This window comes from Eumetopias jubatus, unplaced genomic scaffold (genome assembly GCF_037043125.1).
Source record: "Eumetopias jubatus isolate StellerSeaLion01/CBP00866 unplaced genomic scaffold, mEumJub1_p1.0 scaffold_23, whole genome shotgun sequence".
In the NCBI taxonomy this organism is placed as follows: Eukaryota; Metazoa; Chordata; class Mammalia; order Carnivora; family Otariidae; genus Eumetopias; species Eumetopias jubatus.
This window is the reverse complement of record NW_028274829.1, coordinates 882,308-900,100: the sequence shown is the minus strand read 5'-3', so window position 1 is coordinate 900,100 and position 17,793 is coordinate 882,308. Positions and strand designations below refer to the sequence as shown.

The 17,793-nt window shown below is 44.0% G+C and overlaps 1 protein-coding gene across 1 annotated transcript in view; it reads right to left on the bottom strand.

Moving 5' to 3' along the window:
• Positions 1-6,568: 6,568 nt before the first annotated feature.
• Positions 6,569-17,793, bottom strand: part of LOC148162059 (epidermal growth factor-like protein 6) — a 29,713-nt gene continuing 18,488 nt past the window's right edge. Inside the window, 3 exon segments of the mRNA XM_088020365.1 lie at positions 6,569-6,679; positions 13,452-13,717; positions 16,365-16,469. Of these exon segments, the coding sequence (XP_087876491.1) occupies positions 6,569-6,679; positions 13,452-13,717; positions 16,365-16,469 (482 nt within the window).

Here is a 17,793-nt window from a genome sequence, read left to right as displayed (position 1 = left end):
CAACCCAGGGAGTCGCTCACCGAGAAGCGCAGGAGCCGCGGAATCTCGGGAGACCTCCGCGTCAAGAGAGAGTTTCCGGTACGCGGGGCGGGACCACCGAGGCTCAACCAATCCAAGCCCGCAGAGTAGAGAGCGCGATCCCGGGCCCCAGCGCATGCGTGCTAGGTAAATGGTGTCTGCGCAGAGCGACTATCGGCGGCGGATCCGCCTCCGCCGCTGGCTGCAGGGCGGTCCCTGGCCGGGCTGACGGTCTGGCGGCAGGGCCTGAATTCAAAGAAACTACCCCTAGTAATGCTTTTCAGCTGCAAAGTTTGTTGAACTACTCTACGGCGGACGCTTTCTGCTCTCATTCAAGACGTTGCTCAGCGAAATGTTGACAAAACTTTGGCCAGAAATGCGATATACCGAATGTAGTCATTAACTCGACAATGTATTTATTGCACCCCTAGCACACATCAGTTGATGTGAAAGTAGCAAACATTAAGCGGCCGTGTGAGTCCTGCACTTCTCACCTGTACACATTGTTTCCCTGCAAGGGTCCAATAAAATCAAAGTGATGGTAAAGCTAGAGACTATTTTCAAAAGGCTATTGCTTTAAGATTGTTTCTATCACAAGAACAAAGTGCGACACCTATAAATCTAATTTACTGAACAGGCTCTTGGGGGCGCCTGGGTGGCCTCAGTCAGTTAAGTGTCTGCTTTGGGCTGGGATCCTGATTTCGGGGTCCTGGGATCAAGCCCCTGGTCAGGCTTCCTGCTCAGCAGGGAGTCTGTTTCTCTCTCTCCCTCTGCCCCTCCCCACTGCTCATTCTCTCCCTCTCTTAAATAATAAAATCTTTGAAAAAAAAAAAAAGTAAATCTCTTGAATTGGTAGGCTGGCTGGGGCAATTACATGTACCCGATGCCAGCTTTTATGTAATGGGGTCCAGGTGGTGGACTTTGGTGGGTTTGGGCCCCTCAGCTTTCAGCCCACCTTCTGAACAGCCGATTCGGTGCCGCCATCTGCCCTAGCCAGGGGCCAGCCACAGGAAGAAGCTGGGCCCATTGCACACCCCTCCCTAGAATGTGAATTTTGAGCAGAGTAATGTGGAGACTAGTATGGTGAGAGATCATTCCAGCAACGTTGGCATGCTGATCAGCAATGGCTTCTTTCCACAGCTCTGCTTCCAGCCCTGGAGCCCGTTTCCAAGGCTGGATTGCTGGTCTTCCCATGCACCTGAACACTCCTGTTTCCTTACCATAACTTCCCTTTGCCATAAGTTAGCTGAAGTCTGGTTCTGTTGCTTGCTACCAGCAAACACTAACTGACACAGCCCCCATCTTAATGTATCTGTGTGATTTGAGGGCCATCCAAAGAGAATCCCTGATCGTTGATGGTGCTGAAACTGCCTTCTTACTTGTTCCTTCATATTAAAGCACTGGAAGCTGCAAATCTAAAAGAACAAATATCAGAAAGGTTACACTTGCCGCTCTTTATTCCCTACACCTGAGTTATCTTAGAAGGGTCGCCTCTCTTCACCTGTCAGAGACCAGCAGAATGGGACAGAGGACAAGTAAATGTTGACCTGGGTAAATGGGAAAGAATGAAAGGGCCGCAAGATTGGATTCTTGGAGATCTCCGGAGTCACTGAATTGGAAGGTTCTAGGTATCCAGAAAGAGGCATGAGTTTACAGGACACGGGGGAGGGGAGAAATGGAGCAAAGCAGGAGCGGGAGATGCTGCAGACAGCCCTCTCTGCTGTTTGCCAGGTGGCAGCCACACACGGGCACGTAGGCCGTCACAAGAGGGCACTGCCAGAGCTCTGAGAAGGGTCCAAAAACTGCGAGCACCCAGTGCCTCACCTTCAGCAGGAGAGCTGTGTGACTGCAGCTTGGACCCATGAGGAAAAAGATTTCTAAAGGGACAGTCACAGGGACAAGAAAGGGGGCTGTAGAAATTTTATGGGTGTCCAGGAAGACCAATAGATGTGTGGAAGGAGAGGGTTCAGGCTTTCTGAGCATCAGGCACATTTCCTCAGGCCTCAGCCCCCTCAAAATTCCAATGCCGTTGACCTCCCGCAACCCGCTTGATGTCCAGAGTCCATTGGTATCCTGGAGAGCAAGCCAGGGGACATCCCCAGTGTCAGAGTCATTGGTGGCTGGATTATACATGAGTCTGTGGAACTTCAGTTACAGCCTGCCTGGTATCGAGGGCTGAATTCACTCGAGGGGTCCCAAGTCAACTGGCACAGTCAGATAGATGAGGCTCAGTTGGGGGGGAGGGGGCGGGCTAATACTTTCACTTTCTAAAGTAAATTTTCATTGAAGTATAACCCATATGTAGAAATGCTGGTGCGTAAATCCTAAGTGTACTGCTCAATGATTTTCACAAAGTGAACATGTCCATCCAAAAAGCATCAAGAAACAGCATGACCAGGCCCCGAGACACCACCCCCTCGTGCTTCCTCCTAGCAACCCCCCCAGAGGGTAACCACAACCCCAACTTCTCCAGCATAGATTAATCCTGCCTCGTCTTGAAACTTACGTAACCGGAGCCACACAGTATGTCCTTTCTGGTTTCTTTTGATCAATGTCATCTTTTAAAATTCATCTGTCTTGCTGTGGGCAGCATTAGTTTCTTCATGCTCACTGATAGTATTTCACTGGATGACTATACCACAGTTTATTTTTCCATCCTACCCACAAGGGACATTATGGATATCTGAGTGGTCCCACTGTGACCATTACAAGTAGTGCTTCTGTGCAGTTCTATTGAGTGTATACCTAGGAGTGGAATTCTGGGTTGGTAATACTGTTTGGGGCCATAAATGACACATGACCTTAAGTTGTTGATACAAAGTCTCTTGCATGATTTTTCTACCTGAAGTCTCTTGAAGTCTGTAAGGGAGGGACAGGAGAGACTTCCCTGGCCACAAGGAGACTTTTCCCAACCCCTAGAGCAGAGGACTCCAGTGTCATTCAGTACCCCTCCCTGCTTATGACAAAGGCCCAGATGTGTTTTCAAAATCAACTTGGTGCTTTAGTCAGCCACTGACATTCAGCCCCAGAGAGGAGGCAAAAATGGGGGGGCAAAAATTGTGCCATTGTTATTTCAATGTGTTAATATAAACCCATGAGGCCGGAAGACGCGGGACGTCCTGTGACTGTTACCTAGTCTATGCCAGCGAATAGGCAAGCACCACTCAGTGGTAATTTGGGCAGCATTCGGGGTCTGTGCAAGGTTGAAGATCATGGTTTTGTTGAAGAATCAATCTGCACAATGTGTCATTTTTTGTAACACTGCTCAGCAGTCTGGTGATGGGATAGAGAAAAGAAAGCAGTGGGGTGATCAAGATTGGGGCTCTGTACGGTGGCCGTGGTGGAAGAACACAAGAGCGTGGGTCTTGGGGGGGCAATGGCAAGAGTGTCTTTGAAGGGACAGTAGGCCTTAGAATCTAGGTTATGTTTTATTAGAGAGTCAAGACAGGAAGCCAAGAGATGGGAAGAAAATGAAAATGTCAAGGGAACAGAGCTTTCAAAAAGTCCAAAGGAGAAATGTGAGGAGATTAGGAGAAAGCCAGATAAACTAGACAGTTTGATGTTGGAGTTCAAGTCCAAGGTGGTGGCCATGGTGCAGTGACCAGAGAGATGATGGTAAGTGGAATAGAGGTCAAAGAACCGTGGGGCTAGGACATCAGATGGGTCATTTGCATAGATGTCACCACATTGGTCGATGACAATGGCAACGAAGGGCCGAGAGGCCTGTAGAACTGTTTAACTGCACCCTCAAGGAACAGTGGCTTTTACATGGAAATAGAGAAATAGGAGATTGTGAACAAGAGTGGAGCAACCAGGGTGCCACCTTCAACCGGACCCTGCATGTGTGCAGCATGGAAGGATGAGCAGATTTCATTTGCTAAGGCTGCAAGGGGAGAGGTCGCCCAGGAGAGAGCTCAGCTGAGGAAGAGGTCGTTGGCAGAGTTAAGATGGAGGGGAGTTTGTTTACCAGACAATGCAGTGTATGTGATGGGGGAGAGGGCAGAAAGAGTGGAAGTTAGTATCCAGAGGAATGAGCCCATAACAATGTGGGGAGGAGAGTAGGAGAGGGTGGATGACAAGGGGGTTTCATGTTGAGTGGTGGCCAGGGACAACAGATATGCATGCTGGCTAAATTATCTGACTTTAGGTTCCCCAAAGGAACCCAAGTATGACTCGGTGCTAGTGCAGGCTAGAGTTCCATGACACAGTAGCCCGTTGACTGGAATTCAAAACAATATGTTGGTATTTAAGGGTCCAAAGAGTTAGTCCCTGAAGACTATGGTCATGTGGTGGAAATGGCAGGGGCAGCCCCCAGGGGTCAGGGAAGAGTGGTCATCACCGGAGTCTGGATTGTGCTTTGTTTGAAATCCTAGATAGGCCCAGAGAGGGTTCATTTTTCTCTCACTTAATAAAATGTTGAACAGTGACCGGTTTGGGACAGGGATCGTGATGCCACAGTGTCATCAGGGACCCAGGCTTCTTCCAGCCATGCACTCCTCCGTAAGGTACGGTCTTTGACTTCATGATCACAAGGTAGTTCAAAGAGCTCCCGCCTCCACAACCAACCACACTGCAGGAAGGAAGGAGGAGGAAAAGAAACGGCAAGAGAGGCTGCCAACTGACAACTCTCTTTAATGAGCCTTCCCGGAAGCCCCACCAATGACTTCAGTAGGCTCTCCATCTGAAAGAAAGGTCGGGAAGTGCTCTCCTACTCCTTCTAATTCAGCACATTCCCCTCCCCACCCACCAAAAAAAAGAAAAAAAATAAAGAAAGAAAGAAGGAAAAGAAAAAAGAAAACACACAGACATTTATAGGGTTATACTAGTAAGGAAAAAATTCAAGAATGGATATTGGGTAGACAACTAGAAATCTCTGCTACAGATATTAGAGAAAATGAAATACTATTATTCAGTTCAACTTGACTCAGCCCTGTGCAATGATTTTCTACCCATTTTTAACATGATTCCCAGGCTTCCCTATTTCATTTCTGGTTCAACATCTCTTCCTCTAACCTGGATCACTGGGGCACTGATCCTTCATTGCAAGTTCTCCCTTCTATCTTCCTTTATTCTAAGCCATAACTGTGCTCTCGAATCTCCTTGGTCACTGAAGAAATAGAGGGTTCTTCTTCACGTTCTATCACAGTATTAGAAACCACCTGTATCAGTTAGCTCTTGCTGCGTAACAAACCACTTCAAATCTTAGTGTCTTCAAACGACCATTTTATTATCTCTCACAATTTTGCAGGCTGATTTGACTTAGCTAGGCACCTCTTCATCTGGTCTCACTAGAAACACTATTTTTTGGGTTTCTATAACTAGCAGTTATCCTAACAGATACAATTACAGCTGTTGAAGACAAGACTTTGTAGGCCAAAATTACTTCACACTAAAGGAAAACAATGTTTTTCCCCTACAATCTTAAAAGGTTGTATGTGTTCATTGTATTAAATTCCACTGTTGAAAAAAAAGGTTACTAAATTAAAAAAAAGGATTACTAAGAGTTTCAGTTTAAAAAAAAACTTTGAGTGAGGCTACAAATATTAAAGATTAGTAAGTGGACTACCTTCTCTCTTTCCTTTCTCCTGCAGCTGAAGGCCTTCATTGCTTTAGGGGATAACAGGCAAATATCTGGAGAACCTTCTGTTTATGATCCAGAATCTTAAAACATAATATATGTTCATCCTCAGGGAATATACTCAAGATTCATTACCACACAAAGCTGTTGTTGAATTTGGAAGAAAAGAGAAACAGAGAAAAGAAGACATTGGTCTTTCCTCTGAATCCCGACACTTGTGTGATTTAGTTTTAGGTATTTCTCTTAGGCCTTAAATTCAACGACTTAAGCTAATTTGTATCACACTTATGAGGCCTAATAAAGCAGTCACGTGTGCTCCCATAAAAGGAATTTCATGAATTTTTAAGAATATAGAGTATTTCCAAGGAAAAAGAAGAAAACCCATGTTCCAGTAAAACAAATAATTATACACATAATGAAACAGAGCATTAACAACACATTTTCTTACTTAGAAAAACTTAAACCATGACACAAGGTGATTATCTGAATATTATTACAAAGAATTTAAATATACAAGCTTGGCTATAAAAGATCAGGCTAAGCCACTTAGATAAAAATCTACCTGTGATGTCAGTTTCCAAGAAGTGCCAGAACAGTCAAATAGAGAAACAATTCCCTGTGGGGATTTTGTTGTTGTTGTTATTTGTTTTTTATAATTCTAAAAATGTTATATAAAGGCTCATCAACACACGGAGACAAATCAGATACACTGGAGGTGGGGGCGGGGTGGAAAGCTGAGCTTTTCCCACATTTCCACATTTTATAAATTCAGAAATGAATGAGTGGTACTATATTGAAAGCAAATATTGGCACATCTTATACAAGAAAGGCACCTTACAATAATGTTTCTGTTGGTATGTTATGGTTTTTCAGTTTGTATTTCTAAAGTGGGGCGATCTATGATGTAATATCAGAAAATGGGGAACTGACATAAGAAGCCACATATAAAGGCACAAAAGACCCTAGTAACATTCAGCCATTCGCAGATAAAAGGCCATCTGGACACAAGCCCGAGAGCAGCAAGATGCCGTCCACTGCAATTTCTCCACTTTTGCCCTTGCCACGTTCTGCTTCAAAAATGATCTAATAATGAAGAAGATAAAAAAAATATTACTTCAAACTATTCAAGTCAATGACAGAAACAAACTATTTAATAGTGATTAAAGAGGACTAAACTCGGGGCGCCTGGCCGACTCAGTCAGTGGAGCGTGAGACTCTTGATCTTGGGTCATGAGTTCAAGCCCCATTCTGTGCATAAAGATTACTTAAAAAAAAAAAAAAAAGGACCGAACTCATCAGCCCCTACTGCAAAAACGAACAGACGTTGGCATTGCATATATAGTAATGTATTTTCCAGATGCCAGTATCTTGCACTGAGTGGATAATATTCAGAGAAAACAGGGTCACTGCAACTCCTAAAAGTATCTGCACAGCCTGAAAAGCTGAGAAAGGTACGGCTGAAGAGGAAATTTTGGAATTCCCATTTAAAGAAAGGAAAAAATAAATGATGCGTTTTCTTTTCAAAAACCAGGCTAGAAGAAATTTAACACTCCTGGTGAACATCTAACATGAAACTATATAGTTGAAAGGGAATTATTTTGATATATTCAGCTTTTGTCAGTTTGTAGTAATATAGTTATTTTTCTTAAAATATTGGCTTTAATATTGGAAATTATTGGGAATGTCATTGGTTTTACGTGTTGAAAAGTGTTACCGAATAGGCTATGATCATTTTTATCCATGATAAAATGGATCAAATAAAATATCTATTACCTATTAATAATCAAAAGAGCAGCAAACTTCTTTATATTTTAGAAATATCTAATGTATAGAGAACAGAGAGAGGATGAATACTAAAAAATGTATCTTGAAATTGGACACAAAATGACAGGAGTGACTCATTTAACAAAATTAAAGATATACAGTTACTATTTTATATTCATTCATCCAAAAATGTTTACAAGAAATATTAAAATAACAGCTGAATGATGTTTTTCTTTTTCCCATTACAATAACTTTTTAAAAAATTTTAGTTCCAGTATAGTTAACATACAGTGTTATGTTAGCTTCAAATGCACAATACAGTGATTCAACAATTCGGTACTCGGTGCTCATCATGGTAAGTGTGCTCTGCCTCCCCTTCACAACTATTTCCTGCATCCCCCCCACCCGCCTCCCCTCTGGTAACCATCAGTTTGTTCTCTAGAGTTAGGTGTTTTTGGTTTGTGTGTGTCTCTCTTTTTTGGGGGGGGGTCATTTGTTTTGGTTCTTAAATTCCACATACAAGTGAAATCATGTGGTACTTGCCTTTCTCTGACTGACTGATTTCACTTACTGTTATCTCCTCTAGTTCCATACATGTTGCTGCAAATGGCAAGATTTCATTCTTTTATATGGCTGAGTAATATTCCACTGTGTGTATATACCACATCTTTTTTACCCATTTGGCTACTGATGAACACTTGGGGCACTTCCATATCTTGGTTATCATAAATACTGCTGCAATAAACATGGGGGTGTGCATATATTTTCAATTTAGTATTTTTGTTTTCTTTGGGTAAATACCCAGTAGTAGAATTACTGGATCACATGGTAATACTGTCTTTAATTTTTTTAAAGGTTTTATTTAATTATTTGACAGAGAGGGAGAGCACAAGCAGGGGGAGCAGCAGAAGGAGAGGGAGAAGCAGGCTCCCTGCCGAGCAGGGAGCCCGATGTGGGGCTCAATCCCAAGACCCTGGGACCATGACCTGAGCTGAAGGCAGACACTTAACTGACTGAGCCACCAAGGCGCCCTGTAACTCTGTCTTTAATCATTTGAGGAACCTCCATACTATTTTCCACAGTGGGTGCACCAGTTTGCATTCCCCTCCAACAGTGCAACAGGGTTCCCCTTTCTCTACATCCTCACCAACACCTGTTGTTCCTTGTGTTTTTGATTTTAACCATTCTGACAGGTGTGAGTTGATATCTCATTGTGGTTTTGATTTGCATTTCCCTGATGATGAGTGATGTTGAGCATCTTTTCATGTGTCTGTTGGCCGTCACTGTGTCTTCTTTGGAGAAGTATCTTCTACCCCTTTTTTTCTGTTTGTTTGTTTGTTTGTTTGTTTTAGAGAGAGAGCACTCGAACTGGGGAGGAGGGGCAGAGAGAGAATCCCAAGCGGACTCTGTGCTGAGCTTGGAGCCTGACTCGGGACTTGATCTCATGACCCTGAGATCACGACCTGAGCTGAAATCAAGAGTTGGACGCTCAAATGACTGAGCCACCCAGGTGCCCCTATCCATTTTTTAATTGGATTATTTGGTTTTTTTGGTGTTGAGTTGCATAAGTTCTTTATTTATTTTGGATACTAACACTTTATCGGATGTCATTTGCAAATATTTTCTCCCATTGAGTAGGCTGTCTTTTAACTTTTTGTTAATTGTTTCCTTTGCTGTGCAGAAAGAAGCTTTTTATTTTGATGTAGCCCCCATAGTTTCCTTTGCCTTAGGAGACATCTAGGAAAATGTTGTGACTGCAGTCAGAGAAATTACTGCTTTGCTCTCTTCTAGGATTTTTATGGTTTCAGGTCTCACATTTAGGTCTTTAATCCATTTTGAGTTTATTTTTGGGTATGGTGTAAGAAAGTGGTCCAGTTTAATTTTTACATGTAGCTGTCCAGTTTGCCCAACACCATTTGTTGAAGAGACTGTCCTTTCCCCATTGCGTAGTTTTGCCTCCTTTGTTGTAGATTAATTGACCATATCTGGGCTCTCTATTCTGTTCCACTGCTCTGTGTGTCTGTTTTGGGGCCAGTACCATACTGTTTTGATTACTACAGCTTTGTAGTGTATCTTGAAATCTGGGATTATAATACCTCCAGCTTTGTTCTTTTTTCTCAAGATGGCTTTGGCTATTTGGGGTCTTCTGTGGTTCCATACAAATTGTAAGATTATTCTAGTTCTGTGAAAAATGTTGTTGGTATGTTGGTAGGGATTGCACTAAATCTGTAGATTGCTTTGGGTAGTATGAACATTTTAACAATATCTGTATTCCAAATCCATGAGAATGGAATATCTTTCCATCTGTTTATGTCATCTTCCATTTCTTTCATCGATGTTTTATAGTTTTCAGAGTACAGTTCTTTCACCACTTTGGTTAAGTTTTTTTCTACATATTTTATTATTTTGAGTGCAATTATACATAGGTCAGCTTTCTTAATTTCTCTGCTTCTTCGTTATTAGTGTATAGAAATGCAACAGACTTCTGCACATTGATTTTGTATCCTGTGACCTCACTGAGTTCATTTGTCAGTTCTAGTAGCTTTTTGGTGGAGTCTTTAGGGTTTTCTACATGTAGTACCATGTCATCTGCCAATACTGAAAGTTTAACTTCTTCCTTACCAATCTGAATGCCTTTTATTTTTCTTGTCTGATTGCTGTGGCTAGGACTTCCAGTACCGTGTTGAATAAAAGTGGTGAGAGTGGACATTTTTGTCTTGTTCCTGATCTTAGGGGAAAAGCTCTCGGTTTTTCACCATTATGATGTTAGCTGGGTATTTTTCATGTATGGCCTTTACTATGTTGCAGTATGTTCCCTCTAAACCTACTTTGTTGAGGGTTTTTATCATAAATGGATGTTGTACTTTGTGAAATGCTTTTTCTGCATCTATTGAAATGATTGTATGATTTTTATCCTTTCTTTTATTGATGTGGTGGATCACATTGATTTGTGAATATTGAACCACTCTTGCATCCCAGGCATAAATCCCACTTGATCATGGTAAATGACATTTTTAAGTGTATTGGTTTGGTTTGATTTGATTTGGTTTGCTAATAATTTGTTGAGGATTTTGGCATCTATGTTCATCAGAGATATTGGGCTGTAGTTCTCTTTTTTTTGTGGTTTCTTTATCTGGTTTTGGTATCAGGGCAATGCTGGCCTCATGGAATGAATTTGGAAGCTTCCCTTCCTCTTCTAGTCTTTGAAATAGTTTGAGAAGAAGAGGTATTAACTCTTCTTTAAATGTTTGGTAGAATTCACCTGTGGAGCTGTCTGATCCTGGATTTGTTTCTTGAGAGATTTTTGATTACTGATTCAATTTCATCACTGGTAATCAGTTTATTCAAATGGTTGTCTGAGGTTTCTATTGAGGCTAGATTCTTAGCCAACAAGACTTCAGCCTCAGTAAAGATTTGTGTGTCCTGGCCATGCATGGAAGTTGAAGAAATGAGTGAGTGACTTTACATGCAACATGGGTACATAGAATATCCACGGCCCCCATGATGAAGTAAAAATGTGCTGCCCTCTCTTAATATCTGTGCTGCTTTTAGCCCTTCAGAAGCACAGGCCACCCTAGCGAGGGGCACCCTCCCTCAATCGTGCATGAGCAAATAGCCGAGATTGAATCCCACCCCATCCCCCTGCCACATGAAGGATGCAGCTTTAGATTTAGATATAATTTGATTCAGAGAAAGCAATGTGCCTTACCTTGTATGCCTGTGTTTATGGAAGAAGAGTTGCATCTGCTACAAATATCCACGGCCAATGCGACCTTGACAAACTTTATGGTATGCATGCTTTAGTCTAGATTACTCAGCATCCTCACACTCCAGTAAGCCCCAGTAAGGGTTCCCCTCATACTGAAAAAGTTCAGGGCATAGGTGCCTGCATCAGGGCCTCGCTGGGCCTGAGCATCCCTCTTGACAGAGCTGTGTTGTGTTATAGTGCCACTGCTGGCCAGGCTCTTTGGAGGCATATTTGCAAAAATGTGTATTAAAAAAAAATTATTGTTTTGATGGCACATGCTGTTACCCACCCCCAAGCTACCATGTTATATAATGTATTTCTCAGTATATAAATTCAGTCATGGAGGTAATTATGAATGCTGTGCAGAGGCATATTTCAATTCTCCAACAGCATGTCAACTATACATAGCACAGCTCAGTGGTCACGGTCCCCAAACCATGCTACAAACACAACGATGTAAATATGTGGATTGGATTTGTATCGATGCAGATATGCTGCAATCAGCATCAACTAGAATCAATGTGTTTGCCAGCACTAAACAAGCATGGGCAAGAGGGAAAGAATGGTGAGAAAATTCAACTATAGCCCAACATGTATTTTATCTATAGTCATATCGTAGGATGTATTTTGAATAAGATGCTCTGCTTAAGTGGGACAAGCAAATAAAAAGATATTGAATATAATGTCCGACACCAGACCCCAGGCTTTCTATTACTGCCTATTATCAAAAAACAGGATTTTCCTTACGTTCATGAATCATTATCTTTCACAAGCCAAGTGTAAATGGAATCCCAATTTATGGATCTACTAATTGCTCTTCCTCTTGAAACCATTAGTTGGTACTCAGGTTTTCATGTATCTCCTTCTAGCTTCCACCCTACCTCTTCTCTTCCCACCCCAACCAAGCTTTACACAAGGGTCCATAGTGGCTGCCTCCCAGGCTCTGCTCCCTTCCCTCCTCATCTCTCTCTAGCCTGGCCTTCCCCCTCCCCTCCAGAGAAACAACCCCCGCAAGGGGCACCAGCCACCTCCTGATGGTCAAACTTGATAGACTCTTGGTCATTTTTATCCTATTCATTCTTTCTGAGCATTTCATCTCATTGACCAGCTTCCTCTTAGATGTTGTTCCCTTGTCCTTTATTAAACCCACTATACAGTAAAGGATTGATCCAGGAGGTCTGGGTTGTCCAAACCCTGAACATTCAAAAGAAAGATTTGGCTCTTGACTGGTTCCTGGGAGATAACCTCTAAGTCCTTGGATTATCTTGCCTCTTAAGAGTGCCTTCGCCCATGCCAGATAATCGATGCTAACAATGTGATTTATAGTGGGGGCCCTGAGCCACAAAGAAACAGTCTGACCTCTGGAGAGTCTGGAGACTGAGTAACTAAGGTCAGCTATGCAGGCAGTCACATGGGCAGACTGAACCCCAACAAAAGCCCAGAACACCAAGGCCTGGGTGAGCTTCGAGGGTGGGTAACATTTGGTGAGTGTTGTCACACGTCATTGCTGAGAGAATGAAGAGCTGTACCTATGATACTACTGGCGGAGGAATACCACAAGCTTGTGCCCACTCTCTCCTGGACTCTGCCTTATGCACCTTTTCCCTCTGCTGAACTTATTCACCACCCTTTCACTGTAATAAACTATATTCATGAATAGAACAGCTTCTCTGAATTCTGTGAGTCCTTCTAAGGAACCACAGAACCTGAATGGTCTTGAGACCCCAGACAACAGCCACAATCTCAGTTTAATTTTAAAAACATTAAAAAAAAAATGACCTCCTAGGGCGCCTGGGTGGCTCAGTCGGTTAAGCGTCTGCCTTCAGCTCAGGTCATGGTCTTGGGGTCCTGGGATCGAGCCCCGCGTCGGGCTCCCTGCTCAGCGGGGAGTGTGCTTCTGCCTCTCCCTCTGCCTCTGCCTCTATCCCCTACTCCAGCGCTCGTGCTCTCTCTCTCTCAGATAAATAAATAAAATCTTTTTAAAAATTGGCCTTCTAGCTTCCATTCATTGTGATAAGTACTGGGCACAGAATGAATGAGCAAGACATTCTTGTACATATTAAGGATTTTACAGTCTGGTGTGAGAGGCTGCTGGGGAGGAGCCTGACACGCAGACAGATCGTTTCTATAGCATGTGATGCGCATGCACTTGACAACCCCAGTGGTGCTGATCCATCGCCTTGCCTATTTTGCTCGAGAATATAAACTCTTTAACTGTAGGGAGAAAGTCGTAATTACTCATCTTTGTGGCCCCAGTGCCTAGGTCCTTGAGTGTTTTGTTTTATTTGCTGAATCACTGAAAAAGAATGTCAGGATCTCATTTAACACTGGCTATCCACTTACACTTTTGGTAGTGCCGATCCCTTGATGGAACTGAATTTTCCCAGTCTTCCACCTCTCATCCTCACTTCTGGTCTCCTCCCAGGCCTGGGCATTGTTACTGTTTTTCACAAACACTCGAAGCTTCCCTACTTTGTCTCCGGCCAGCTGGTAATCAAAAAGCAAACAGAAATTGCTTTGCGGTTGCAGGTCAGGGAGGAGGAGTTTCAACCGGCCAACGTCCTTCTTATGGCCCACTAGGGCCGGAACTGCCATATAGTAGCCAACAGCTGCAAGAGAAGAAAAACACCCAGTTAATGAAGCCATTGTATAGGGTCTGGCTACAGTGTCTAAAATAGGATAGAAAATGAATGATAACTGGAATTAAAAATTTTTAAAAACCATTAAAAAAAAAAGAACATGAATGATAGTCTCCTATAGTGAAGGAAATGAAGTCCTCTTCATTTCCAACACAGGAACAAAATTTACATGCTAAAATGGCTTTTAGGGATCACAAAGATGAAATCCTTTATGGTACAGAAAAGGAAACTGAGGGTCAGAGAAACTGAGGAATTTGTCCACATTCACAAAGCGTGGTGGTAGCAGATATGCATTAAGAATCTAATGAAATAGTCTTTTAGCACTGCAGGTAATTTGCCGCTGTTGGAGAACTTGTGTTCCAGAACTTTCCACCTTGGTTGCTGGAATGCATTTTCCCGCAGAGTCAATGATACGTATGATGGCCAGCTTGTGGCATTTAATCCACAACATACATGAATTTGTCCGAGCAGTTTCATGGAGCCCAACCACCACTTGCAACGTATCACTCTGAGTTCCGATTTAGGATGACAGGGACACAGCTCTTTTCTAAGATCCATCTCCTAAGTATCTTTTATTTATTTATTTATTTTTTCTCCTAAGTATCTTTTAACCAGTGGTAGTGGACATTGCTCATCTCCAAACCTCTGGTTGTGGCTTTGATAAACCTGGGCAAAAATTCTCATAGAATGGGGTCTCATAGAGTGGAGTCTGACTGAAAGGAAGCAATTCCTGTGGAAGCCAGGAGGATTACACTGGGGACAGGGAGTGGGGGCTGGAGTCTTCTGCTGGTATCTTCCTGGAGACATCTGCAGGAGCCAGGCTGACATTGCCTTAGTTTTCACTGGACTCAGAGACTGTCTGGTCTTCTTCCCCAGCTGGTAACGTTGCAGATTCAGCAGCTAAAGATACGGGATGCTCAGGAGAGTTTACATTTCAGATAAGGAGCATGTCTGAGATACACTAAAAAATATTCACTGCTTCTCTGAAATGTAGGCATCCTACATTTATCTAGCCACTCTACCAGTGACACCCTCTCTTCTGTGACCCACTGTGGCCAATTTCTCCTTCTCTCTCAGCTAAAGCCCATTTCGATCTGTCCTTGAGATTTTATCCTTCTAAAAATGCTGATTCATCCCGTGTTTCTTTCTTATATTTAACTCTGTAGGGAAAGACAAGCCCACCTAGAAGTCTGAAGGGGGTTCAGGAGGGAAGAAAGTACGCTTTGGGGGACACAAAGGCTGAGAACCCTGGGGCCGTTTGCTAATCGTGTTTGTAAACAGGGGACTTCCCATTATTGGAAAACCCAACTTAGGACACTGCTGACCATGTGAGCTGTCAAGATCCTGGAATAACTTACAGGCTCCCCATGTGCTATAACTCTGGCAGACATAAACTTGCAGATGCCATGATGCAAGAAAGGAGAAACTCAAGTTAGCTATCGACAAGACAGGCTCTCCGAAGATGTACTGTCTCCAGACTGATTAAACTTGCCCTGTGTTTGCCCTGAGTCTTTGGTGATAGTCCCACTCACGCGATTTGCTGTGCTGCATGTATCCCCGCCCCCCGAATCTCGAGTTTCACGAGGAATTTTTGTTAGGGGCTATCCAGGTTTCCCGGTTGCACGTGAAGGCTCGAAAGGAAAGATCTAAGGGCGGAATTAATCTGGAGAAAGGATGAAGAAGGATCTGGTAACGGAGAGCTAAACTTGTAGGTCCCCAGATTAATAAACGGACTGGTAAGGAACTTGAGTCCCCGAAGTTGTCTCTAACTACACAGTCAGCCTCAGGAGACAGGGATTTGATTTATGCTCCAAATGGGAGCTGCCAGCGAAATGCTCTACCCAAGGGAAAAGACAGGGCCCATCAGTAGTGTTTCAGCAAGAAGTGGAGAGGGCTGGACTGCCACAGCTCAGAGCTGAAGTTGAGAAAAGTCCAAGTTTCAGTGGCCAGAAAGAAATCTGCAAGCAATAGAGGGGAAAGTTCAGGTTGCCGACCTGATGGCTCCTTATGGTGTTGATCCTTTGAGGGGTGACTTTGCTAAACCTTCAGGTGGAGGTAGAGGTCATATTTCCTTTCCAGATTTATTTTTCCCACAAAAGGCAAAACAGAAGCTACAAAGCACCCCATTAGCTGGCCAACTGGGGAAAAGGAACAATTTCTTTCTGCCTTTCCCCCAGTACTCTTAAAATGCACACGAATTCTGGGGCGCCTGGCTGGCTCAGTTGGTAGAGCACGCAACTCTGGGCCTTGGGGTCATGAGTTCGAGCCCTACGCTGGGCATGGAGATTACCTTAAAAAAAGTGTTCCTTTAAAAGTCTTTAAAAAAAAAAATGTACATGAATTCCAACATCTGCCTCTCAGCCGCAGCAGCGACTATGGAAGGGTTCTGCAGGAACACCCCGGGTGTGGGTGGGTGGGGGTAGGAGGGATAAGGCGGAGCATGGATGCGGAACCAACTTAGCCGTTCATCAGGGGAGATTTCAGGAAGGTCTGCAGGTTTCCAAACACGACAAACAACCCTGGCCTAACAAGAGGGAAGAAGAACAACCCCACCTCACTGGAGGGCCTTCTTGCCCTGTGTCACACCACAGAACACAAAAGAGTAAAATCTAAATACCATCGTCTCGGTCCGCGGGATTCCAGTCAAAGCCGTCCTCTATATCCTGTTTCCAGTCACAGACCCCATGGTCAAAGCTGCAGTCAACTGAGATATTTAAATCTGCTAAGAAAAAGGGTACATTTCATAATCATTAAGAGTATTAGACACGTGTCTAACATTTGGAGCTTTGGAAGGCCACGCCACGTTTTCAGTTGCTGTCGAGCACTGAGCGAAGCTACTCCAAGGTGTCGCTGCCTCGGCCACCATTTTGTTTGGCCAAACAGCCTACAGGAGCCTAAAAGTGACCTTTGTCCCTCATGCGAGGGCCAGCCCTAGATCTAGAGCAGCCCGCTGAGTCACAGGGAAATGTAAGTTCTTGACAGGACTTGCCAACAGCTCTTGTGATCAACAGTCCCCCCTGTCTCCCAGGGCCATCCCTTTAGGGGACCCTAAGGGTGCACTCCTTAGATAAGACTCCCTTGGAGCTCAACAACATCCTGACCTTTCTGGTTTGAGTTGACCGATCCAGCTTCAGCCCGGGGAACCCCAAAGTACTCTGCACACGAACACTAATAAGGGCATGTGCCCCAGGTCCTGTCTCTCTCTCTTTAAGCACCCTGCCTCGACTTCCCCGTGTGGCCCTTGATGTGCGCCATGATCCTCCAGGACCTGTGAGTAATAAACTTCTCCATTTCAATTTCCCTTGTGGTCTCTTGTTGAACCATCTGGCGCTGGGGGGCTCCACTTAACAAATACTAATTTAACAAAGTCAGAACAACTGTGTGGAGTACAGATCACGGCAAAGGGAATGGCCTTAAGGACAGTGTCAAACCAGATACTCTGTTTCAATTTAAATCTGTGAAGTCCTTCTGGACCAACTCTGTTATGATCTTTAAAAAACGACTTCCTGTATCCATGCTCTTCACAATATAACTTTGTACCACCATCCCAGCACTTAAGTCTGGCCCGGCCTGGTGACTTTCCTCGGACAACAGAATACAGAAGTGAGCTGAGCCAGTCCTGAGCCTAGACCTCAAAAGGCCTGTGTGCTTCCACTCGATTCCTTGGAACCCTGCCACTGCTTCATGACAACAAGCTTGGCTGGCCTGCTGGAGGATGAGACACCACCTGGAGCGGAGCGGAGTCAGCCCTGTTGTCTCAGTTGAGGCCTCAGGTACGTGAGAGAACCACGTCACCGAGGCGGCCCACGGCTGACTACAGGCACATGGGTAAGCCCCATCCAGACCAGCCCGGTCGGCACTACCCAGCTGGTCCAGACTCATAAGCAAAAATAAATATTTATTGCTGTAGGCCACTGAGGGTGTGTGGCTTTTTATTACGCAGCACTATTGTGGCAATGGGTGATGGACACTGGAACTCGGGTCCGGAATTTAGTACGTGGTAATTTTCATGTTGTGGGCCCTCAGGTGTTGCAGCTGAAGCAACT